Raw genomic sequence first — 24,688 nt, forward strand, 5'->3', positions numbered from 1 at the left:
CCGGAGTGGAAGACTACCTAGTACCTACACTACACTAGCGGTTGGCCCCCGACTGCCCTTTTCGGGATGATAAAACAGACGGGAGTCATCGGTGAATGTTTGACACGGCTGAATTGTACGTACCTTACTTAGGTACCTGCGAGATACAGGTATATAACATCCCGAGTCCCTTCCTCACACCATTCCAAACTCTTGTGTTGTCCCCTTTTCGGCCCATTTGCCGTCCGATACTCACTCAAAAACAGACACAAAAAGCCACTCACCACCACTTCATCACTACTATTCAAAATGGGCAAAGTTCACGGTTCCCTTGCTCGTGCCGGTAAGTTGCAGTTTTTGATGCCATTTCGCCACACCTTCATCACCAAAACTCACACCCATCTTCAGGCAAGGTCAAGTCTCAGACTCCCAAGGTTGAGCCCCAGGAGAAGCCCAAGACCCCCAAGGGCCGTGCTCACAAGCGCGAAATCTACACTCGCCGTTTCGTGAACGTTGTCACAGGTCCTGGCGGCAAGCGCAAGGTAGGAGGGCTCACTCATGCTTTGCTTCCAGATCGCAGTTGTGCTGACATATCATCGAATCCAGATGAACGCCAACCCCTCTGCTTGAAGGGCTTGTCTTTTGGAATGTTCTTCATTCGCAAATAAGCAAGCAAGCATCTCATGGCGTCTCTGGGCGTTTACTGATTCTACCTACGAGGGAAATGGTCATGGCCATGGGCATATCGGGAACGCAGGAGCATGTGTTGGACTTGGGTACTCAGTTCATCCTCTACTATAGGCTAGGTTTCCGGCGCATAGGCGTTTTGATGGAATCTGATGATGCCCCCTTCTTCCAGCTAGGTACAATAGGAAAATCGATTTGTCCTTTGGGCACTTATTCAGAAAACGGCTCTCTTCTTGATCATATCAGCGTGTGATCCCTGGACGTGCAATACCAGGTCGTTCTGTGTGAGTTGGATGCCTCTATGAGTCTGTGGAGACCGACAGACTGGAGGCACATGTCGCAACTAAGAGACGAACACCTCCACTGAACCATCTGATAATGCGACAAGGTAATGTGCATTTGCAAATGGATGTTGATGTTGATATCGGGTGTTCACTTAGAATCTGCAGCGACAGTGAGGAAGTCCGCAACAACTATCAACAGAATTGAAAGATTTGTTGACATGAGCCCAATACTGGAATCTCCACGCGTTGGTGATGACAAGAGTGAGAACCCCGATGGCCGACAGAGGGAGGAATGGACTTCAATGTTCGCAGTGGGGCTTCAATTTGCCCATGATGAATGGAACTGCCCCGGCATCCAAGGTTCACGATTGCAAGTTCGCGGCGGGACTGACGGTGCGACGGCCAGCCCTGTAGAGGTAGCTACAGCAAGCAGTTGGGCTGAGAAGCAGACAACCTGGTCCGTGCACACTCATTGTCTATGCCAAGCCTGACAGCTGTAACCCCAAATCTACCCCACCTTCCGACTGCCAGGCGGGACAAAACCCGCGGGTAGCCAATGAGGTGGGCGTTAGGGTTGGTGCCAAAGGCGGAGCGCACCAGCAAAATCCAGAAATCGCAGCGAAAAGCTGCGACCCCCACCAGGCGCCCGAGAAAAACGTCGAGTATCTGCACTCCTCAACCAGTCCACGACGACGACCAGCAACAGACCCTCCGTCTCCGATACCCTACCGGCAAACCGACATAATGGCTGATCGTGGAACTTCTGGCCCCCGTGGCGGCGGCTTCGCTTCCCGTGGCGATCGTGGTGGTGACCGCGGCCGTGGCCGTGGTGGACGTGGCCGTGGCCGTCGCGGCGGCAAGTCCGAGGAGAAGGAGTGGCAGCCCGTCACCAAGCTCGGCCGTCTCGTGAAGGCCGGCAAGATCAAGAGCATGGAGGAGATCTACCTCCACTCTCTCCCCATCAAGGAGTACCAGATCGTCGACTTCTTCCTCCCCAAGCTCAAGGATGAGGTCATGAAGGTGCGCAGCAACGAATTCTTTGATGCCCGGAGGATGAGGTTGAGGAGGAGGAGCGAGAATCGCAGGATTCGCGACGACATTGGGGGGAACTGTGTTTGAAACCCCACGAAACTGGCATGCTGATATTGTTGTTTTCCCCCTCTGCAGATCAAGCCCGTCCAGAAGCAGACCCGTGCCGGTCAGCGTACCCGCTTCAAGGCCATCGTCATCATCGGTGACTCCGAGGGCCACGTCGGTCTCGGTATCAAGACCTCCAAGGAAGTCGCTACTGCTATCCGCGCTGCCATCATCATCGCCAAGCTCAGCGTCATCCCTGTCCGTCGCGGTTACTGGGGCGCCAACCTTGGTCTCCCCCACTCCCTCCCCGTCAAGGAGTCTGGCAAGTGCGGTTCCGTCACCGTCCGCGTAAGTTATACCCGATATTTGACTTGACAAGCTGGAACTGGCGCTGACTGCGATCCTCATAGCTTATCCCCGCTCCCCGTGGTACCTCCCTCGTTGCCTCCCCCGCCGTCAAGCGTCTTCTCCAGCTCGCCGGTATCGAGGATGCTTACACCTCCTCTTCCGGCTCTACCAAGACCCTTGAGAACACTCTCAAGGCTACTTTCGCCGCTGTTTCCAACACCTATGGCTTCCTTACCCCCAACTTGTGGAAGGAGACCAAGTTGACCCGCTCTCCTCTTGAGGAGTTCGCCGACACCCTCCGTGAGGGCAAGCGTTACGCCAACTAAGCGACTGGTTGAAAGTGGTTTCCAGCCAGCGAGGATGGAAGGATTCTTTCGGGCGTCTGTGGTTATTTGATTGCATGGGCTCCGGGAATGGAATAGATGAAGGCTGTTGTCCCAAATACCTAGTGCGATCGGCCTGAGTCCCAAAATTGATGAAATGACCAACAACGACAAAGCCTCCTTTCGAATCAGCGAATCATTGTGAATTTTATGGATGGTAGCGTTGTAGGACAATGCGTTCAATGCGGTCAAGGGTCGTCGCTGCTCATACTATGGACAGCTGCTTATTTGGTTTGCGAGCTTAACATGCTGTATGATTCGCGGTTGCTAACAGCTCAGCAGACACGGTTCACACAGAAATCACGTACAAGAGTCCAAGCTTGGAGCGGTAGCCGTCTACTTGCTTTCTATACTGGAAATGGCCTGCCCGAGAGGCAGCGCGGTAGGAAGGGACTCGAGACTTGACCTTGGGATACCATCTAACCACTCGTGACTGTTCCTCAAGGGGTCGGTCGGTCTTGCCCCTTTCCCATGATGGCGGTTGTGCAGGAGTCGACTGGGAAAGAGCAACCGCTTCTCCGGCCTGACAAAAGAGCAATATCTCCCCCAATCCCCGAGCGATGTTTTTTCTACTCTTCTCCATGTTCTCTTCCATCACCAATACTCTGCTAGGCTGAGCACCGTTCGTTTCCCTCCTTTTTTTTTTTTGGACCACGGGTTTTGGACTTGTGAGTTTTGGAACCGCTTTGGCCTTCTGCCCTTGGAAGTGTATCAACTACATACCTACGCAACTGGCCTCTTCTCCTTCTTCTTTCTTTCGGGCAAACACAGTCGTTTCTGGCTACCATGCCGTCTGCTGGTCGTTACCTGCTACCCCTACTCCTTCTTCCCATCAGCCTCGCTTCCAACCATGTCTCGGACAGCAAGGAGACAGGAACAATCCCGGCCCTTCGACGTGTCCACCGCCAGGTAGAAAATGGTGAGCCTCAGGAGTCCAAGTCAGACGAATTGGGTGCCCCTGGCCTGACAATCGGTCCTGATATCTTGTCTTTACTGCTCAATCCTCCAGCCCAAACTACTCTTTTGGTTACAACAAGTACTGGTAGTGCCGCAACCCCACTCGAATCGAACTCTGCGGTCATCGGGGGTCTCATCTCGTTGCTCAACACCATCTTGGGTTCACTGACGACCAGTCTTTCTAACATCGGTACCGCAATGGTCAGCCCGAACGCTACGCTTCCTACAGATGTCGCTTCTCTCGTATCCCTCATCCCGGCTTTGGAGAGTGTTCTTCAGCCCGGAGTACAGCAGGACACCACTACGTCGGCGGAAGGTACCTTACCACCGGTTATACCAGTACCGGGCCCGACCTCTTCGGGCCAACCGCCGTTCCTAAGCCCAGGATTGTCACTTCCGCTTTCATTTCCCGTACCATCCAACGTGAACCCAACACCGGGGGTAGTTTCCATCTTAAGTGCCATTCTGCCAACCGCAGCGGTTCCGACATCTGACATCCCGCTTCTCATATCTGAGATCACGCCCTTGATTCCCCTGTTGAGTACAGACCTGCCATCAGTCCTACCGCTCTTGCAGTCGTTCCAGTCGATGGTCAGCTCAGAACTTCCGGTTTCGATTTCGGAACTCCAGTCGCTCTCAGCAATTGTCGTGTCGGAGATGGCTTCCCTTCCCCTGCCGGTAACTCTCACAGCGCTGGTTTCATCTGAGCTAGCTTCTGTTCCTGTGTCTGTACCAATAGTTTCGCTTCCAGCGCCAGACATTACCTCGATCTTGAGTGCCATCATACCAAGTGTTCCTCTACCAACAGCTAGCATCCCGATTCTTAATTCGGAGACAACACCACTGATTCCCAGGTTGAGCATGAACATACCGTCGGCTCTACCACTCCTAGAGTCCCTACAATCGATTCTTAGCTCAGAAGTGTCGGTTCCTGTGCCCGATGCTGCTTCCTTAACAGCAGTGCTTGCCTCGGAAGTGCCATCTCTCACCCAGGGGGTCGTGTCAGAAGCTATGCTCTTGACGTCAGAATTGCCGGCCATTACCCTAAATCTCTCTTCGACGACCATTGAGGTATCGATCCCGACAACCCTTTTGTCGAAGCTCTCTGGTATATCACTTCCCACTGCTGTACCCCTTTCTCAATTTGCGGGGTCACTCTCAAGCGTTGCGGGTCCCTCAAACACCGCATTAGCCAGCAACGTTGTTGGCGTTATAGCATCGGTGTTGGCCAGCATGGTTTCAAATACCCCAATGGACAGTTTGATCAGTCAAGTCACGGTGGCCGCGGGTTCAGCCTCTTCCGAGACTGTTGGTGTAATGTGCTCACAGTTGATGTTGGTAGGCGACTCTGTCATTCCGGTGTCCGTCCCGTGCAGCTCAATCCAAACGACGGCGCCCTTTATAAAGGGACCAAGCTCGACAACTCCTATCACTGGTCCAGCATCGGAAATTGCTTCAACAGTACAAGCCCCAGCTTCTGTGTCTACAGTCTTTGTGAGCGCTTCAGGACAGCCAACCAGCGACTCTATGTTCCAGATAAGCAGTGATTCAGTTTCAACTTGTACTTTGAGACGCGGAGCTTCAAACAGTCTCTTACCTCAGGCAGGGGGAGCAGGGAAGATGATATCCGTTGTCTCCGTCAGCACACAAACCATCACGGTCACGTCCGTGGAGCTCAGCATCATTGCTACCTGTCTCGGTGGCACACCGTAAGTGCTGCTGCTATGTGCGACCATTGTTTTCTCTGCTAATAGTGGTACTAGAACCTCGATGCTCACTTGCCCCTCCCTGTCTGCGTGTCCTTCATGTCCCACGGGTCTTCCTTGCCTATCCGATGATAGCGGCTCTTCTTCAGATAGTACTTCTGGGTCCGGAACCAACCCTGAAGAAGCCAACAATGCAGGTAGACTGAGCAGCAACGGGTCTGGGGGCGTCTCTGGCTCCCGAGGCCTTCTCGGATATGGAGACAATTCTGGAGTTACCTCGTTATCGCCTTACGGTCCCGGTTCAGGTCCTTGTCCTGGTCAGGGTTACTTTTGCGACGACTGTATCAATGGATGGTTCTGTCCACCGCCTCTCACTCCTGCGCTGCCGGCCCCCTGTGGGTACGGATGGCCATGCTATCACTGCTCTAGCGGGTGGTTTTGTATCCCGTTGCCAACTGCTGCTCCCGAGAGCGTTACTGTAAGCCTGTCCACAGTGGCCACTTCTGGAAATGCCCCTGTTGGAGGTGCTGTCGTGGAAATCACCATTACTTCAACACAATCCTTGACCGTGTTTGAGACTGCCGCTGCAGCCGAAACCATACATCCTGCCACAGCAGGCTGGCAATATGGGGGGTGCTACAAAGATGATTCGGCTCGAGCACTACAGAATGAATCGATTACGGCAACGGTGGTCGGTGGCATGACGACGGAGATTTGCATTACATTTTGCAAAACCCTTGGGTACCGCTTGGCTGGTACGGAAGCCGGCTACATGTGCTTCTGCGGAGACAAAGTAGTTGATTCCTGGCGGATTGCTGAGTCGGACTGCGGCATTCCTTGTGAGGGAGAACCTGAGTTCATATGTGGCGGAAACCTCGCTCTGAGTATTTGGAGTATTACTGGCCACGTTCCTAAGGCTCCGGGGCCTGAGATGAACTTTACATTGCCAACATTAAGTCCAGGTCAGACGGAAATGGCAGACTTCACCGGGGCAGTTCGGCAAAGTCTTGTTCCAATGACAAGCGCAGTGTGGGAGTGGCCCGCAGACGAGGATGATTTGAACGAAGATGATATCAGCACTGAGGAAGAAGTCCCCACGGTTGCCATCGTTGCCGATGTGGCCCTCAAGAACATGCACATGAAACCCACAGCCATTGACGTGGAAGACATGGCATCCAGTGTCCGCACTATCGTTTTTGCTGCCATGGATAAGATCCAAAGGATGGCTACTTCAGAAGTTGCAAAAGTAAAGTCCATGATTGATGAAGCACACATGGTCGTTGGCTAGCAGCTGAACGATACGACCAACCACACACCCCCCGAAAGGGCCGTTCTGACGCCCTGCACCACGACGGTCACAGCTTGCAGCACAACGACCACCAGTTGCATAACAATCACACGAACCACAACAGAAAGGATTTCCACTAGCATGAGCATAAGTGGCACGGTCCCGGTTGGGGACCAATTTAGCTCTAGCATGACGTCTTTGCCATCGATGCCATCTGTATCAAGTCCAGCAACCCAGCCGTCAGTTCCGACAGGGACAGCCAACGCCGCTCCGCAACAACCGCCATCGTATACCAGCTCATCTTCTCCATCATCTATCATATCCCTACTATCTTCGACTGTGGTACCATCTCTCTCGTCATCAGTCCCATGGGAGTCCGGTGGTTCTGTCCCTTCTACGCTGCCAAACCTCACGTTAACGGTTACTCAACCAGAAATCACTATGACAATACCAGAAACAACAGTGACAGTGCCTTCAACTGCGGCAGCAAGTGAACATTGCTCATTTCCACCAGCTAGGTCTGTTCCTACCATTATTCCCACTCCCTTGTGTGGCACTGATGCATCTCCGATCCCGAATGGGTCTTCTGGCTTGCCGACATCAGAGACGTCGGTAACCACATCATCCTCATCTTCACCGGTGACTGTACCACCCACGTCTCCTCTGCCCTTGGAGACCTACTTCTTCTCGTTCAGGGTGGGCCGACCATTTAGTGGTTGATTGATCGTCTACACATGATTTTCATACGTAACGATAATCAACAGAGCCATATTTAAGAGGAAGAGGTGAAATTACAGAACGTGGAATGGAGTTTGGTGAAGGATATTAGTGGGAACCTTGATGGAGCACATTACAAGAAATTCCCTTTCGGTTAAAGGATGAAACAACGCATGTGCTAACTTTTGGCTGAATGGAGGGAAAGGGAGGTTATCGGTCTTCGTTAATGATGGTTTAACAGTCTTGATCTTTTCTTTACTCTACCATAGTGGTTGAGATTTTCGCTTACTTTTTTGGGGAGCTATATGCTTTTTCACTTTATCCTTTCATGTCGGGATTTTTTTATACTAGGTGAAAAGTAAGGAGCACAAGAAATTATCACTCCTTTGGTTTCGGACTTTACCATAACAAAAGTCCATTGAGCATGCACAGGTCCGTTTTGACCCATCTTGTGATAGTATGATAACAAGCCGAGACCTTGACGAAGGCTATAGGAACGAGCCAAGATGTCAAGAATGCAAAGCTGACGCCAAGTGACACGAGCTCAATAAGCTAATGCCAACCTACGCAATTGAATGCATAAGCGCCTTGGGTTAAGGTGTCAGGCAAGTGCAGCCGCAAAGCTTATTTGAAGGTTATATCTGTTGATTTGGTCATTTGGTGGGGGGTTGAGGTGTTGGAGTGTTGGATACCTCTAGGTGCCTAGGTAAGCTTACAGGTTCAGTACATAGCCAAATCAAGTTGGGGGTGAAGGGGGAATGGGAAAGGGGGAGAAAGGGGAAAGGAGAAAGGGGAAAAAGGTAAGAATCGAAGAGGGGAAGGAGGAAATGAAGAGGAAAGTCTGAATTTGAAGAGGAAAAAAACCCCCCCCCCGGGCGGTTGTGGGTTGTAGAAAAGGAATATGATGAAGAGATGCTAGGTACATGCAAGGAAAGAGGAAGAGTGAAGGTGGGTGGGTAGGTAAGAGGTGAACATCAGGGAGAAACAGACTTGGCAGATGATGTGGAATGGGGTGTTGGCATTTCACTTGGTGACAATGCTGGTGTTCTTCTGTTGTTGTTGTTGTTGTTCTTGTTCTTGTTCTTGGTCTTGTTCTTGTTCTTGTTGTTCCCCTGGTTAGTTGGTTTCTAGGGTTTTTTTTTTGTGTGTTGTCAGTTTCTTCTCGTGCATATGTTTTTGGCCATATTATCTGATATTCCTGTATCTTAGTTTCTTCGCCTCTTTGTTTTCATAATTCTACTTTTTTTTTCTACTTGAAAAATAATATCAGTTCGTTCTTCGTATCCTAATAGTCATCTTTCCAATCTCCCTTTTCCCCCCTTCGATAAAAACTTTCCTCTTCCTTGCAACATATCCGTACTTTTGGTTTTCCACGCAATTCCCTTCTTGGTACAAGTGACGTTGTATCAGCGACGGGAACGTGCTCCATAGCGTTAATGGCATTTCCTATGGGCATGTCACCGGCCCCCCTCGTCGACGGATCTTCAAAGGGAAAGGGTACAGGAGGTGTATAGGCAGAGGGAACGTAGAGTACTTGTGATAACGTGGTGTTCATCTCGGGGGTCTTGCTATTGGTAGATAATTGCCGTAGTGTCACTAGCATTCCCGCCAGGATGATGATTGGGATCATGAATGTAGAACACGGAACACGCACGCTTCAACATGGTAGTCAGACCGGGCACTTGTCTGTGTGAGCCTGTCTGTCTGTTGATGTTCCTGAATATCCCAGGAGGTTGGCTGGCTGGCTGGCTAGCTGGCTTTTTCTTTGATAACCAGAAGCCCAAGCATCCAACCACTCTCCCACTCTATGATCAAGATGGCTACTTCCCCTGACGATCTTTGCCAAGGCACCCATGGATGAAGGCTACCTTTGATGACAGAGAAATCCATGGGTAATGGCAGAGAGAACTGCCGGCAATGCTTGACCGAAACGGATGTCTGCCCCGGGGCTGTTGGTATTGGGACCTCCACTCGGAGCAACAGTCGAGACTCGCAAGAGAAATAACGCCCAGACAAATGCTAACATGCCATTGCCAGGAGCTTAGTGTAGTGTAGGTATGAACTGCAGGCAGTGTAGCAATCTGTCGTTGTAGTGTGGTTAATTTTGCCGGCGAACGAGCCGCACATCCGCCAAGGCCTACAGAACGATGGGGGGTCGTGTGGATCTCAAAGAGCAGAGAGACAGGTGTGCACAAGTGTCGTGATAATCGTGAGACTGTCAAAATGTGCACAATCAGTATTGTACACGGGAAGCACTCAGCTTCCAATGATCATTCTTTCTGAGTTTGCGGTGTCAAAATGCCGTCAATGGCCGTGGAACACACACAAGTGCCAGGTGGATGGAAAGCAAGAGGCTGGATGCCGATGGGATGGATCGTGATGGATTACGAATGGCCACATCTCTGATAGAGAAGGGCCGAGGCTAGTCGTTCGGCTGGGTCTTGGACCCCGTCAGCACAAATCAGCATGACCCTTTTCCCCTGTCCGTCTTATGAGAAGAAGCCATACTGTAGAACTTGGGAGATCCCAGGAGGCACACGGCACTGGCATTGGGTATCGAATTGAGAGCAGCACAGGCAGGTTGGCAGGCGGAGGACAAAGGAAGTGGAAGAAATTGAGTGTCAGACTTTTTTGGACGGGGATTGGGAAAAGCACCGATATTTGCATGACCCTGAGGGCAAGCAAGCCCTCAACATGTACACAAAGACTGGATGAACGACGGTACAACGGTACTTGCCGAATTCCATCCACTTCCCCGCAACGCCCCTCCCTTCACCAGTCACCACATTCAACCCGTTTTTCCAACAGTCAAGCCATTCAGTGTCAGCAGCAATTGAGTGTCTCATCATGCACACTGCAGCACTAGAGACACGGAAGTCATGACTCGGTCTTTGCATTTACACTTTCCCCAGATTCCCCCGCTTGGCCGTGGAGACAAAAGAATGGAGCAAAGAAAAGAAACAAAAAAGGATTGAAAAAAAAAGGGGGATTCGGGGAGTACACTAATGAATAGCACTAACAGCGTTCCATGTGCCCAACGACGTAATGGTGCTAAGAAATGCTGACGGCAAACAGTTGGTCAGCTTCCAGGCGGGCATGTCTGTCGCCATGCTCAGAAGGGGAAGGAACGGGGGGAACGTGCGGAGAAAATCCACCACTTTTGAGTCAACTTTATGGGGAAGGTGCCCTTTCCACCCCTCCTTGTTCCCGTCTTCCGTCACTTCGTTCAGTTCACAGGGTGCTGAAGCGGAAAGTTCTCCCACTCCGGCTCCGTTCCCGTCGGTCCCTTCCTTCTGGGTTCTGTGTGGCTTGACTTCCGATTGAGGTGCCTGACCCAACGTGTTTGGCCCGGTTTCGCCTGGGGGAAAATCTGTCTACCTTTGCACCATTCGGGCAAAAGAGGTGCAGACTCTCAACCATCGGGTATCCATTCCAGACCTCACTCACACTTAGTTAGCACTACGGACCTATCATGCCTTACCTAATGCCTTTCTTTGCCTTCTCCAAAATGAGGACGGACTCTCTCCCCTCCCTTCGCCCTTTTCCATGGACATCCATGACTCCATGCAATGCTACAGAGCCTACCATGTAACCAACGGGTGCTTCACTGCAATGGAACTCCGGATGGCGCATCCCTTCACAGTTAGCCAGAGAACACCGGCGAGGTTAGCGACCACTTGGCTTTCCCCCGATCACCACTCCCGCAACAGTCTACTACACTACGCAGTACACTACATACATAACTCCCCTTATTCCCGGCACACAGTACAGTGTGCAGTCGAGCAAGTCCGCTCTTTTCTCTCCACTTGACTGCGACTTGCTGGTCTTTCTGATACTCTGTTGCCGGGCACTTGATCCGACTCTATGCAGATCGCTTCTTGACACCATTCTAGTGTAGTGTATACCACCATCTCAACAACTTCCATCGTGGACATCCATACAGTCAGTCGTCCATGGGAATATTTCCAAAAAAAAAAAAAATTTTCTTAAAAAATCACAAAATTTAATTCAGTTGCCAGTCAAGCCGATTACGCATGCCCAGCCGGCAATCGGTGCAGGAATTGAACAGGAAAAGGCAAAGTCAAGCCACCGGCTGCCCCCCCCCTTTGGTTCTCTGCTTTTCTGGTTGTGCCCGCCGCATCTCTGCACCTCAATGTCTCCCCAACCAATCGTTGCCCATCCCCCACCTCTCTGCCAGATTGTTTGGGTGAATACGACCGGATGTCGACACTAAGACAATGCTGGCTTGGGTCCATGTCCCCTGTGCGTCGGGAAAGGAGCCTCTTGCCCTCTTCAGCAAAAGAAATTGCGGTTATATGGCAGTATGGCTAACTCGGCACAGCTCTTAACCACCAATGCCCGGCGATCTCTACCAGAATTGTAAGCCACTGGAGTCCGTGTGAGAAGGAAGAATGCGCTACTGGTCGGGATTACTACCCTACCTACATGCGGCCACAGAAAAAAAGTACTATCAGGAAACCAAAAAAAAATGTGCTGTCTTCTAGTCATCGAGACCAACTGGAAAAAGCCACCAATCACACCTATGAATCCTCGTCCTTTTGATCAGGGTACTCAATTCCTGAAGCCCGAGTTGAGCAGTGCCATCAGATATCCAATTATGCCATGTGCTGAACAGCTTTTTAGCCTCGCTATCTAGGCGTCAATTCAGGTCATGTCACCTCTAACCTTAGCCACAAGGGAGATCTAATCTGAAGATGACCATCTTAGCGTGTGTTAGACTCTTTGTCCGGGGTTTTTGGAGCGGAACAGGGACTCCAGTTGGATACTACGCACATAATGTGTATGGTTGTTGTCGGTTGAATTTGGGTGAGTGACCCTCCTTGTTCCAGTGCCCCCTTATTGCCGGTACTACTAGTGCATTTCTCGTCTATGGAATATACATGACAGCAGGCATCTGCTTCGACAGAGTCTACTCATCGTGAAACACCCCAACTGACACTCTCAATGCACGAAACCAGTCTACTGTTTATCACTTGGACCTGTGTGTATTGCTTCTCCCCTTCCATGTTCTTCAAATCTTAGACAGTCGGCTCTACCAAGACCTTTTAATTTGGGCGTGTAAAGGAATTACCAAGCAGACTGCAAGTGTTGTGGACCAACCGCAATACTATGTATAATGCCACGCAACCTACCCCGTATCCTGGTGGAATAATCAGCTTTATCCAGTAAGGAGACGGCGTTTCCAGATCTTCTTCTCCGTCTTTCAGTGGAGCTCACAGCTTTAACACAACCACCGACGACCCACTAAGAGAGAACCTTAAGCCGAGGGAGATATCCGCTTTCTCACCGATGTCCTTGTTGGCCTGCATCCGTCTCCTCATCGTTTGGGCTGTCCCTCCGTGGGCTCGGGGTGCCCCCCGGCAGTCTGCAACCGGCCTCAGTCGTGGTGGGAGCCGTGACCCGGCTGGCTCCAGTCAGAGGCACAGCCTGACCCCAGTCGAGGTCCAGTCGAAATCCAGCAGAGGCTGGGCTCAGGGAATATCAAGAGAAAATGCATTTATCCGGTATGAGTCTCTGCCCCTTATGCCACTAACGAGCTGGCACGCCCAAGGACGGCGTCCCACTTGGTCTCCAGTCCCCCAGATGACGGCCCCTAGTCCCTGCATTACTGACATCCACTCTCCACTGACCGATGAGCCAGTTCATCCCAGGACCCAAGCAGATCCAGGCAGATCTAAGCAGCTCCAGCTAACCCCAGGCCTCTGCGGATCATCCCTGCTTGCCCATTACGGCAACGCTTCTCTAGCGGCATGTTCAACATGCCGCTCTTCTGGCCGTGGGATATGTAATCGATGATCCATTCGACCCCCCCTCGTTATTCTCTATATCAACCTCTCTTCCCCAGTTCTTCCCCAGGACCCTTTTCTTTATTTCCGTCTTCTCCAGGTCTCTAGGTGGCACACCTTGCAACAACAACATCGACATCTAAGGAGCACCATTAACTTGGTTTCTCACCTGGTCCGACAATACACACTTCGCCCCCAACATATCATCACCTCTCAACAAGTTCGCACAATGTACGACGAGAAGCCCCAGGTTGACAACATCTCTGCGGAGCAGGCCCACGCCCAGGCCCAAGCTCAGCTCCAGGCTCAGGCCCAGGCCGCTGTCGCTGCCGCCCACCAAGAGGCCATGCTCAATGGCTGGCACAACCCAATGGCTCGCATCCACACCGGAACTGAGCCCAGGTTGCCTGCCTTCGGTGGTGAATTCCAACCCGGTCTCTATCGCCCAGTCAAGGAACGCAAGTTCGCCAACCCAGCGCCCTTGGGTCTCTGCGCTTTCGCCCTCACTACCTTCATCCTCTCCTGCGTCAACCTCAAGGCTCGTAACCTGACCGTCCCCAACGTTGTCGTTGGCTCTGCTCTCGCTTATGGTGGTCTTATTCAGCTTCTTGCCGGCATGTGGTAAGTACAATCACTGGATTCATGCCACCCTCTCCTCACGCATCATGTCTAACACGTGCCTCCAGGGAAATGGCTGTTGGCAACACTTTCGGTGCTACTGCTCTCTCTTCTTACGGTGGCTTTTGGATCTCCTATGCCATTCTTCTCACCCCGGCCTGGAACATCCTTGGCGCCGACGGTCCCTATGCTACCCCAGAAGCCAAGGCGATTGATCCCGAGATGGCCGCGTCTGCTGTCGGCGTCTTCCTTACCGGCTGGTTTATCTTCACCACCATCCTTCTTCTATGCACCTTGCGCTCCACCATCATGTTCTTTATGCTTTTCTTCACTCTGGATATTGCCTTCCTCATGCTGGCCTGCGGCGAGTACGCCAACGACAACGGAAACGCCCTTGCCGCCGGGAGGCTCACCAAGGCTGGCGGTGTCTTCGGTATGCTTGCCGCCTTCTTCGCTTGGTACAACGCGTTTGCTGGTATTGCGGACAGCAGGTTAGTACCCCGACAATGATTTCTCTTTTTTTTTCTTTTCTTTTTTTTTGTCCTCTTGATTTCTTTTTCTTTCAGTCACATATCTACCTCCCCTTCCGACAAGGATAAATGAAAGAAAGAAAAGTACAGTGTCATTATGCTGGCCTTGGCATTGGGTGTTCCCCGAAACCATGCCATGACACTACTGGTTCCTTTCGGGGTTCCTCGTTTCAAGCTCATCTGCCAAGCACGCGTCATTGCTATCATCCTTGACCCAATTGCAGAGCCTCATATAACTTCAAATGATCATTCGCTGACGGTTCTTTTTCTCTTACAGCAACTCCTTCTTCCTCCTCCCTGTCTTCCACTTCCCCTGGTCTGAGAAGGGCCGTGAGTCCAGGATGGCTGCCAAGTCTGACCGTGACCAGGCGTAAGTCGGCCCAGGCCGTTCTTTCCCTGATATGTTTTACGTTATGAATTTTGTTTAAGCGGGTCGCAATGGGTATTTGTTACTTGGTGAGCGAGGTACCGTCCACGACTTTGGATATCCACAGAGGTTTGGGTCATGTGCATCTTATGTTCATGTTTTCTTTTTATTTAATGATACCGGATCAAGGGTTGGATCCACGACGATACCAAATGTTTACACACATCATTAATATCACACATTCTTTCCATGTATGGAGTCCCAAGCATGTCTTCCCTCGCTAACGTAGCGACTGGGTGCAAATAATGTCGGACTCTGTGTGTCAGTCACTGACCCAGCAAAGCTAACCATATGTATCACTTCAATATTCACTCTTGGTTCCTCCACCCCGTCCTCATCGCCCCCCACCCAATTTATTGTGGTGGTGGTGGTGGTGGTGGTGGTGGTGGTGGCTACCCCAGAATTCTGCCATCAAGCGATATGCAGTGAAATCATGGCTGACGTTTTCAGATGACGTCCCTCCCCTGCCATTTTGCCTCTGACCCCGGTTACTGAATGGCTTTCCAGCGCTTTGCTTGAACCCAAAGCTTACTCCACCTTGTCTCGGCTCTTTCTTTCCTGAAAGGGGCAATGCTACGCTTTTCTTTTTTGGTTGAATTTGCCTTGGTTCTGGGCCTCCAAAGAGCCATCCCCACCGTCCTCCACAAGGTCATCCACTCCAAGATCTACCATTATGGAGTCGCTTACTGGGATGACGAATCTCATGAAATCGAGGTTGCAGAATGGTGATTGGTTCAGGTGGGTGAGAAAGAGGAGAACATGCAGCCAGAGACGAAAGAAATAGACTTTGGCGCGGGTACCAACGGTTTTGTCGCATTGCAGGCAGGCACTTGCTGATTTTTCCCTTGGTTCTTTTCAGGTTACTTCTTGCCGAAATCGCAACCCCCGACCCTCCGTCATCCTGTCCGACCGGCCATTGAGCGCTTGTCAAACATGTCCCCGTGGGCCAAGGGCGGTCCCCGTCCGCTTCACTTCCGAGTTCGGCTCCGTCCCTGTCGGCATCCCCGCTGTCATCTCCCCGACCCCCGACCCCCGTCCCCCGTCGCAAGCTTCCCGGCGCAAAGGTTAAGCTTGTTTTCCGAGATCAAGATGGCCCTCATGTAATCAAACCATATCCCCGGCCATCGTGTTACGTACGTGGTGGGAACTCGGCCCGGAGATAATTTGTTGCACCGGTTGCGCACGTGTGGTTGGGGAAATTGGGACCCCCAAGCGGCGGCGGCGGCAGAACTTTCCAGATGCTGTTGATGTTCGTGTCGACACCAACACCAATATGTCCTCGACATCTACACTAAAGTCAATGCGGCACGTTTGTAGCCGGTTATGTACTCCCTCCTCAAAGGACCATTGCCCGGGCTCCCGGCATCAGCACCGACAACAGCAATTGTCAATCCATCCAAAGGTTCAATCGCAACCCGTCTGGCGGGCCCTCCCTCCCTTTTGTTTGGCGCTCAGCAATGTCGGGCAACGGAGGTTCTGTGGCCCGTCTTGTCCTCTAATATCCACAACCTACATCGGGGTCATCCATATCTTGCATATGCTGCAAACTCAACGCCACGCGCCTCCTTTTTCGACTTGGTCCATACAGAATTGAGGATGTCGACAAGTGGACCCTCAATAACTGCCGGCTCTTGGGACACCCCCAACTGGAGTTGGTGCAGGGAGTTTGCTGCCCGCACTTGTGGGGTCACCTTTCTTTTTTTTCTCTTTACCTTGTCTACCTTGATGGACACGGGAGTGGGAATCGGCGGAATTGCCAAGGACTGGCGACGGAGGTGGAGATGGGGGTGGGGATGGGGATTACAAACGAATGAAGGACGGACGGGGATGATGGTGGTTGTGAGCCAGCAGATGCAAGTAATTCTCGGCCAATCTCGACAAAGCTCGACAATCTGCGAAATCTGGATGTGTGTTATAGGCTCTTCTGGCCGGCCGGTAGCTGGGTGGGAAAGTGGAAGTCGGCAAGGTCATCTGGGGAAATTGGAACACAGTTTCAGATTTTCCAAGGGGATGGACCCGTTCGTTGCCATTGAAGATCCTCTTTTCCCCTCCTGGAACATAGGCTCGCTCGCTAGCGGTTTTTGGGTCCAATTTACTTTGATGTTAATGGCATGTTATCGAGTCTCAATGTGGATGTTTTCTTTTGGGTACGTGGGTGGGCATGGGAGGCGAAACTCTGAAAGTGCGGTTTGTCAGAGAGACCAAGTGGTTGTGATACTAGTGTAAAAAGAATTAAGGGGGAAGAACACGGTATCTGCTCTGCAGAAACTCTATCCTGGTTTTCCCGTTGATTAATAGCCAAGTGAATAAAAAATGCAGTCATTTCAGAGGCACGACATTGTCTCATATATTCCCAGACGTCACGCGACACCACCCCACATAGGTGGTCAAAACTTAATAACGACACTTGACTTTTTGCGCTCCAAGCTCACGAGGAAGTTCACGGGGGACCGAATAAAAGATCACACTAGGTGAATGATAGCAAGAAACTCTCGATAAATTACCCTTTCCTTGCATTATTATTCCGTCCAATCGTCCGAATGGGGCGTTGGTCACAATGAATCAGGTAAACCTTCTGTGTCATGATGAAAATCTCACACATCCATTGCGCCCAAGCCCTAAAACCAGAACACTATACGTGGCCGTTTATTGATTCCAGCCCTACTCCCTTGCCTTGTGGCGCGTTGAGGTTCTTCGCCGGCTGCCAGGCCGGTCCAGACTCTGGGGCAGCATAATGCCAAGAGTTATACCAAATCACCGACATGGTATGCGAGCAAAAGACCTCAGGTTTGCAACTGCCGTTGCCCCTCTGATGGAGGACATTGTACCTCGATTCCCCTGATTCACTTGATGGCTGGCGACACTACACTACACTGGGGGAATGCTTGTTGCCAAGGAGTTCTTGGGTCATTCATGGTCGGATGAGACAAATTGACTGACCGACCGTCCTGTTTAATCGTGCGCTATAGTGTACAATCAATGAGAGTTGTGTTAATGAGGAGTGAGAAATAGGTAGGTAGTGCTCAGTTCTCTCACGGAGTGTGAAATCCAAGTGTGATACTCGTGATGACGTAAAATCATCAACAACGTTTTGCTTACAAGACGGTGACGAAGGTGGTCCCGAGAAAACAAACGTGGAAGCTTAAATCTCCCTTGAGCCTCCCTTTGAACCGGGGAAGTGGAAATCTCACACGTGGATTTCGGTTCCACTGGACAGCAATGCAACCTTTGCAAAAAGAAAAGAATTAAAAAAAAGAAAAGAATCAGGAAAATGAAAATCCAAGAGTGATGATCTCGCATATCCAACCGACCCTGTTGGAGCCGATCAGCCAGCCAACTTACCAACGAACCGGGGAAATTTCAAGATCAGATCGATCAGCACTGCATCACTTTTGGTTTCTCTGGTAATTCAAATGTAACTGTGCAGCTGACCATCACCCTTTAGTGTACATATCCCACCTAGTCCATCTTGATCCCAAGCACTGTCTATCATCTCATCCGTTCCCCCGGGTTGGGGAAAAGCCAAGAAGATGGAGTGTTGCAGTAACCCCGCGTTTTCTGTTCTCATTTTGTGATGATCGATGGAGAGAGTTCTCCACGAATGGTTTCCGCTGCAGCGCTGCGTTGTTGCTGTATAGCCTGTGTTGATCATTTAATGCCATGTTCGGGCGAGGTTTTCCCGCCCCTCCCGGGAGTTTCGTGACGAATCAGGAAGGCCATCAAAGCAGTCAAAGAGCAGCATCGGAGACCGCTCCGTCATTGCAGTTCTTGGTGTATGGGGTAACGGGGTGGTTGGGCTTCCGGACCGGAGGAGGAGGAGGAGGAGGAGGAGGGAAAACGGGGACGGGATACACGTGCTGTCCGGCCAGGTCCACATTAGCGGCTCGGCGGCTGATACGAGGATGTTGGCGGCACCAAGGAGAGAAGAGAAGAGCTGTCCAGTGTTGTCGTTGTTTTTAGTCAACAGCTGGAAATAAGAGCATTACGGAGCAGAGCACATGGAAGGTGATCAAACAGTGAGTGGGTTTGTCATGCAAGGTGGACCCAGCCAAGCCAAACGTCACTGGATCTGATACTGAGGACATGCAATTATCGCTGCACACTATAGTAGTCTATCATTCCGTTGTAGTTTTAGTGTAGAGGTAGCCCCAGTAGATGCATGCCAAGACTGTGAGCCAAAAAGGCAGATATCTGGGCGAGCCAGGTGATGACAAGACAGACACTGCACATGTAGTGTACTAGTAGGTAACCATTCGTCAGTGGTAAAGCTAAGGTAAGCAACCAAAAAGTCCTTTCCCTCCCCATACTTTGCCGATTCCACCTGCTGACAATTCAACCTCCGCATTTTCATCTTTACTTTCTCAGTGGAGCTCTTTCCATTCTCCAGACCGTCGGGGACATGGTTTCGAGCTGTAAAAGAGACAAAAGAAGATTGCAAAGGGGACAAAATCCATGCTTGCACTCGGTAACTTGTGTGCCTTCAAGTCACCAACTTGTTTTAGTCAGCTGGTGGCCCGCCCGGCAACGGTTCTCGGCTCTGTCTTAGCGAGGGGCGCACGGCACTACACTACAGTACCTCTACACCTACCTAACTTTTAACACCTTCTTCCATGTTATGTACCACTCATGATGCCTCTGAGCCTTTGCAAGTCTGGCTGAAGTGAAGATAATAGAACCCTTGCAACGGCGATGCCATTTACGTCTCCTCTTTCCCCGGCTGTACGTTGGTTGCACTCTAATTGATTGAACGGGCAGGCACCAGTGACGACGGTTCGGCCTCGACCATCCGACGTCGACGCAGACATCGGATGATGGATGGGCTCTACCGCCTTCGAGATCACACCTGCGAACACCAAGCCGGTGGCATGCCAACACCTTCGTCCCAAGGAGGTGGTTCGGTTCTCATCTGATTGCTTCCCCTTCAGCTTCCATCCCGTTGCTTGACATCTGATGATATCTGACCGCAGGGCAACATCGTCCGCCCCCCCTCACCATTCGTTCCATCAATAAAATAACATGGCCTTCGTGATTAGTGTCCTCTCGAGCTACAGAGCTGAACTTGTACATCAGTCAACCGTGATACTGCCATGACCAGGCGACAGATTCGCTTGATTTTCTATCTTGCAGTCCTGAGTCCCATTGCCGCAGTCGTCTATCACCACCTTTTGCCATCAATACCCGACGCGTTTATGACAGACCTCGTCAACAGACTGTTCCCGTCCGAAACATCCGCCATGACATCACAGGCCTCGCGTCCCTGTGTCATCATAGTCGGCGGCGGCCTTGCCGGGCTTTCTGCCGCTTACTCCGCCCTGTGCGCCGGCGCCCCTTCAGTTTGCCTGCTGGAACGTGCCTCGAAGCTAGGAGGCAACAGCATCAAGGCCTCCTCGGGCATTAACGGGGCGCCCACCCGCTTCCAACAGGCTGCCTGGCCTAATCTAGGCCCTGATGAGACCTTCTGGGACGACACCGTCCGCTCTGCCGGCGCTCGTCTCTCCTCGCAAACCACAAGTCAGCCTGCGGCCAGGGCCCAGCGCGAGTCCCTCATCTCAGTCCTCACCCAGCGATCCGCTGATGCCATCAACTTCCTCGCCGATCTAGGCGTGGATCTCACCGTGGTGGCACAGCTCGGAGGCCATAGTCATCCACGAACACATCGTGGCGCTGGCAAGACGCCTCCAGGCGCCGCCATCATCACCACCCTTGTCGCAAAGTTGAAGGAGGCCGGAGGAGACCGGTTCGAGCTGATGACCGATTGTGAGGTCACCAGGCTGCTCACCGACCCCACCAATGCTGCTGTCTCCAGCAACGGTAACGGCGGCTCCTCAGCCGACCACCAATCCGTGACCGTTGTTGGAGTCGAGTACAGATCGACCAAGGACAGCGGCAACGGCGGTAGCGGTCATGACAGTACTTCTCTTCACCAACTCACCGGCCCCGTGATCTTCACCACCGGTGGCTTCGGCGGTGACACGCACGGTCTGCTGGCCCGCTACCGCCCAGATCTGGACGGCATGCCCTCCACCAACGATCCGCGACCGGGCACCCACCATCTGCTCGCTGCCGTCGGTGCCAAGCTGGTCGATATGGACAGCGTGCAGATTCACCCGACCGGCTTCGTCGATCCGGCTAATCCGTTGGTGCCCGTCAAATTCCTCGCCGCCGAGTTGCTGAGAGGTGAAGGTGGCATACTGCTGCACAACGGTAAGAGGTTCGTCAACGAGCTGGAAACAAGGGAGCATGTGAGCAACACCATTATGGCTCTGCCGGGCGACGGAGTCGAAGGCGCCTCTTTACGCCAATGGGACATTCAACTCCTGCTCGACCCAGGCGCGGCCGAGGCTGCTGCGGGCCACATGGGGTTCTATCTGTGGAAGGGCCTGATGAAGAAACAAAAGGTTTCCGAACTGGATGCAACCACAAAGGAGGCGCTGGAGGAGTATGCAAGCATTGTGAGGAGAGAGAAGGAAGATCCGTTCCGTCGCAAGGCATTCGGGCACTGGAAACTTGGTGTAAACAGTGACGGCATTGTCGATGAAAACGCAGAGGTGTGCGTGGGCCGCGTCACGCCCATTGTGCATTTCACCATGGGTGGTGCCGTGTTCAATGAGCATGCTCAGGTGCTTTCGTCCGAGCTTGGGGAGGAGCAGAAGCCAATCCAGGGACTATGGGCCGCTGGCGAGATTACTGGCGGCATTCATGGTGATAATCGCCTTGGCGGTTCGTCGTTGTTGGAGTGTGTGGTCTATGGAAGAATCGCGGGGGCCGAGGCTGCTGACGTTGCGAAGAGGGCTTACGTCTAAGGCCTGATGGTACTGATGTTTGGAAATGGCCCACGGAGAACGGCCAAACAGACGCTTGGAGGGCGAAGTTAATGCCTTGCAGGATTAGTGTCTCTCTGCTGGGTATATGATCACCGTTTACAGGAGGGCTGTAATATGACCTTTCGGGATTGGGCGTTGGCGTTACGGTTACCGGAGTTTGGCGTGGTTTCGGGGTTTTTGGGCTACCAAGTGTCGTTGCAAGCGACCCTACCCTATAGATTATCCACATGGGCTTTTGACCAAGGTTTGCGCCTCAGTTCAGCATAGGATGTCCACCCCTGGCTCGATGAATATCGAGGCCGGGAGCAGTTGCGTTGAAGAATTGAACAGCAGGGAGCAATCGCAACGACGTGTGGTTGTGTATAATCATTCCTTGGTTTCGAACTACTTTTCAACGACTCGAATTGCTCAGCCTACATGACTCGGTGGTAGAGCACACCTCTAGTAAAGATGGTTTGATTTCGCCTGTGGGCAAGTCAAGCGTCTTTTTTTTTTTTTTTTTTTTTTTTTTTTTTTTGGGTTTCCCTTTCGGTTTCCTCCTTTTCACCTCTTTCTGGTTTCTTCCATCTCATGTCTTGCTTCCTTTTTTACATCATATCATGCCTATGGTTTCAAGAAGAAATATAGTTGGATGACAGACAGCTGTTATGGTCGTAGTGTATAACCAACTAGGCACTTTTGCATTTTCCAACAATGTTGAACAAACTCTGTTGAAGCATTGGTGCTGATAACCACTACACTATACCAGCAAGGAAAGCCATACATACTGGGAAGTAAATATAGTTTCCCTACCCAGGAAAACTCGCCGGTTCTCAAACCCACTGATCCCATCGATGTCCATCCCGGTATACTAAGCCGTCCGTTTCAAATTGCGGACCTTCGGCCTCAACAATGTATCCCCTCTCGCACCGGTCAAACTCTACCCTTCTCTGCTCTTTTTCGTAAAAGGAATCGAACCTACTCGAAAGAGCATCATGTAAGTTCTGCACATTCCCAGCCGGGTGTAGAGCCTCCCATGGTCGGATACACGTCTTTCCTTTACACGACTTGAGGACAAAGAGGAGCGAATCAAGTCGGGCAACGACTTTCTGGACTGGTACCCCAAGAAGAGTCGCCGGCGTTTTCCCAGTGGCAAACGACGAAGGGTCAAGAAGATTGTTGAGCTGGTAACGATCGGTCTGTTACATTTCATGTGTCTGTCAGCATCGTGAATACGAGGTGTTTGATGTCAGAACGGGCCAGAAGAAGGCCCAGAACAAAAGAAACTCACCTGAAGATCGTACAGCTCATGTTCACCACTACACCAGACAGAGTAGTACATATTATACCTTTCGCCCAAGATCCTCACGGCCTTGTACGTATTGTTCGTCCAGAACCTCGTCGCGTCTTTTTCAAACACTCGGCCCTCCGAGACCGCAAACCCCCAGTACTCAACCGTGACATGCTCATGTCTCTTTCCCTTCGCCTTCGCTTGGGCCAGGTCCTCGGCGGTAAGCGGGATCGCCTCCCCATCCAGCCCATATTCTTCTTCTTCTTCTGTTCTTTCCTTGTCACCCAAAGCCCCAGCCAACTTCAGAACCGTAGGCGCCAGATCCACATGACTCGTCACCACCTCCGCTACCTCACCCCTCTTCACGCCCGGTCCCCTCACAATCAACGGGACATTAATGTCCTCTTCGAACCCGCACTCCTTCCCCGGCTGGAGCCGGTGCTGACCAATATGGTATCCGTTATCAGCCGTGTAAAAGACGTACGTGTTCTCCAACAACCCATGGCGCTCCAGCCGCGCCACGACGCCTGCGACCAGCTCGTCGACCGATTGCAGCGTGCGCAGCCGCTGTCGGTAAAAGTGATCATTGCAGGCTACGTTCTCGGCGCTCTGGTGCGGCAAGCGAGCAATCCAGGACACGCCCGAGGCGCGCGAAGAGGGGTTGAAGTGGGGGGTGCGCGGGACGATGACATCTGGGAAAAGGTGGGCGTGTCGGGCGGCGGGAATGGGAGGGGTGAAGGAGACGGATTTTTCAATGTCGTCGTGTTCCTTGGTTGGACGGCGTTGGAGGGTAGCTGGGTCTGAGGAGGAGGAAGAAGAGGAAGAAAAGCGCGGCTCGACGTTGCTGTGAGGGGCGATGGGAGCAATGCCGAGGAAGAAGGGCCGGTTGTGGACGTTTTTGGCGGCTTTGTCGAGGAATCCATAGGCCTTTTTGGCGAGGACGTCGACTGAGTATTGGCCTTCGTAGCTAGCCGGGGGATCACGGTTACGTTGGAAGGTGGCGTTGAGGTACGAGTAAGTGTAAGGGTCCAAAAGAAAGTCGGAGCCGTTCCAACCGGCTACGTAAGGGGAGTAGTAGTTATCAACGGTGTGGGCGTTGAAAAGCTTGCCGGTGTAGTAGGTATCGTAGCCAGCTTTTTGGAGCCAGACTGGCAGATAGGCTTCGTTGAAGCCTTGACTGATGAACTTGGGGTATCCACCTAGTTTCGCGTGTTAGCTACGCCTGAAAGTGACTGCAGAAACTCAAGAAGCACCTTACCATATGGCGGTGATACGTCCGTGACGTTGGTGTTGTGAGCTTGTTTCCCGGTCCACAGAGAAACTCGGGCAGGGCAGCAGATGGCCGTTGTACAGTGGTGACGTTTGTAGGTAGTACCTTCATCGGCCAGGTGTTTTTTGAGCAGGGGAAGATAGTCGAGCGACTGTAAATGCAAGTCTTGGTCGTCGGTAAGAATGAAGACGATATTTGGGCTGTTCTTTTCCCCTTTCGTTGTCGTCCCCTTTGGTTTATGGTTGAAGCCTAGAGATTTTTGTCCGCCGTCTACGGCAAAAGCGGCTGATAGTGGTACGCCTGCTGCGAGAGTTGCCACCGAAAAGCGCATCTTGAATGATTTTTGTGACAAAGTGCTCTGATGTTGAAAAATAATAAGACTGTAGGGATTCCCAGGGGTAGTAAACAATGATCATCAGGTTCCAAATAAATAGGCCCTGGGCACTGAAAAAGGTCGGGATCCCAGCAACCATCTATGACCCTTATCATTGTTGGGATAACTCCCGCAAATTATGT

The 24,688-nt window shown here is 51.9% G+C and overlaps 9 protein-coding genes across 9 annotated transcripts; 5 read left to right on the plus strand and 4 right to left on the minus strand.

Moving 5' to 3' along the window:
* Nucleotides 1-103: 103 nt before the first annotated feature.
* NEUTE1DRAFT_117783 (uncharacterized protein) lies at nucleotides 104-887 on the plus strand (the record flags this gene model as incomplete). The annotated part of the gene is made up of 4 exons (XM_009854984.1): nucleotides 104-149; nucleotides 246-322; nucleotides 388-521; nucleotides 586-887. The coding sequence occupies 3 exons, from the start codon at nucleotides 289-291 to the stop codon at nucleotides 607-609; spliced, it is 192 nt and encodes a 63-aa protein (XP_009853286.1).
* A 717-nt stretch (nucleotides 888-1,604) lies between these two features.
* Nucleotides 1,605-2,868, plus strand: NEUTE1DRAFT_117784 (40S ribosomal protein S2; the record flags this gene model as incomplete). The annotated part of the gene is made up of 3 exons (XM_009854985.1): nucleotides 1,605-1,970; nucleotides 2,118-2,375; nucleotides 2,438-2,868. The coding sequence occupies 3 exons, from the start codon at nucleotides 1,695-1,697 to the stop codon at nucleotides 2,699-2,701; spliced, it is 798 nt and encodes a 265-aa protein (XP_009853287.1).
* Nucleotides 2,869-3,990: 1,122 nt separating this feature from the next.
* NEUTE1DRAFT_46016 (uncharacterized protein) lies at nucleotides 3,991-4,578 on the minus strand (the record flags this gene model as incomplete). Its single annotated transcript, XM_009854410.1, has 2 exons — nucleotides 3,991-4,249; nucleotides 4,475-4,578. 2 exons carry the CDS (start codon nucleotides 4,576-4,578, stop codon nucleotides 3,991-3,993), a joined length of 363 nt encoding a protein of 120 aa, XP_009852712.1.
* Nucleotides 4,579-6,193: 1,615 nt separating this feature from the next.
* NEUTE1DRAFT_46540 (uncharacterized protein) lies at nucleotides 6,194-6,709 on the plus strand (the record flags this gene model as incomplete). Its single annotated transcript, XM_009854432.1, has 1 exon — nucleotides 6,194-6,709. The coding sequence occupies one exon, from the start codon at nucleotides 6,194-6,196 to the stop codon at nucleotides 6,707-6,709; it is 516 nt and encodes a 171-aa protein (XP_009852734.1).
* A 1,972-nt stretch (nucleotides 6,710-8,681) lies between these two features.
* NEUTE1DRAFT_117785 (uncharacterized protein) lies at nucleotides 8,682-8,872 on the minus strand (the record flags this gene model as incomplete). Its single annotated transcript, XM_009854986.1, has 1 exon — nucleotides 8,682-8,872. The coding sequence occupies one exon, from the start codon at nucleotides 8,867-8,869 to the stop codon at nucleotides 8,693-8,695; it is 177 nt and encodes a 58-aa protein (XP_009853288.1).
* A 3,858-nt stretch (nucleotides 8,873-12,730) lies between these two features.
* On the minus strand, nucleotides 12,731-13,093 carry NEUTE1DRAFT_102886 (uncharacterized protein; the record flags this gene model as incomplete). Its single annotated transcript, XM_009854987.1, has 2 exons — nucleotides 12,731-12,912; nucleotides 12,982-13,093. The coding sequence occupies 2 exons, from the start codon at nucleotides 13,091-13,093 to the stop codon at nucleotides 12,731-12,733; spliced, it is 294 nt and encodes a 97-aa protein (XP_009853289.1).
* A 195-nt stretch (nucleotides 13,094-13,288) lies between these two features.
* Nucleotides 13,289-15,215, plus strand: NEUTE1DRAFT_117786 (uncharacterized protein; the record flags this gene model as incomplete). The annotated part of the gene is made up of 3 exons (XM_009854988.1): nucleotides 13,289-13,854; nucleotides 13,920-14,342; nucleotides 14,659-15,215. 3 exons carry the CDS (start codon nucleotides 13,463-13,465, stop codon nucleotides 14,753-14,755), a joined length of 912 nt encoding a protein of 303 aa, XP_009853290.1.
* A 4,660-nt stretch (nucleotides 15,216-19,875) lies between these two features.
* On the plus strand, nucleotides 19,876-22,082 carry NEUTE1DRAFT_117787 (uncharacterized protein; the record flags this gene model as incomplete). The annotated part of the gene is made up of 1 exon (XM_009854989.1): nucleotides 19,876-22,082. The coding sequence occupies one exon, from the start codon at nucleotides 19,896-19,898 to the stop codon at nucleotides 21,609-21,611; it is 1,716 nt and encodes a 571-aa protein (XP_009853291.1).
* Nucleotides 22,083-22,422: 340 nt separating this feature from the next.
* NEUTE1DRAFT_67105 (arylsulfatase) lies at nucleotides 22,423-24,503 on the minus strand (the record flags this gene model as incomplete). Its single annotated transcript, XM_009854990.1, has 3 exons — nucleotides 22,423-22,810; nucleotides 22,903-24,101; nucleotides 24,161-24,503. 3 exons carry the CDS (start codon nucleotides 24,501-24,503, stop codon nucleotides 22,445-22,447), a joined length of 1,908 nt encoding a protein of 635 aa, XP_009853292.1.
* Nucleotides 24,504-24,688: the final 185 nt, after the last annotated feature.

Source organism: Neurospora tetrasperma, assembly GCF_000213175.1.
Source record: "Neurospora tetrasperma FGSC 2508 unplaced genomic scaffold NEUTE1scaffold_5, whole genome shotgun sequence".
In the NCBI taxonomy this organism is placed as follows: domain Eukaryota; kingdom Fungi; phylum Ascomycota; class Sordariomycetes; order Sordariales; family Sordariaceae; genus Neurospora; species Neurospora tetrasperma.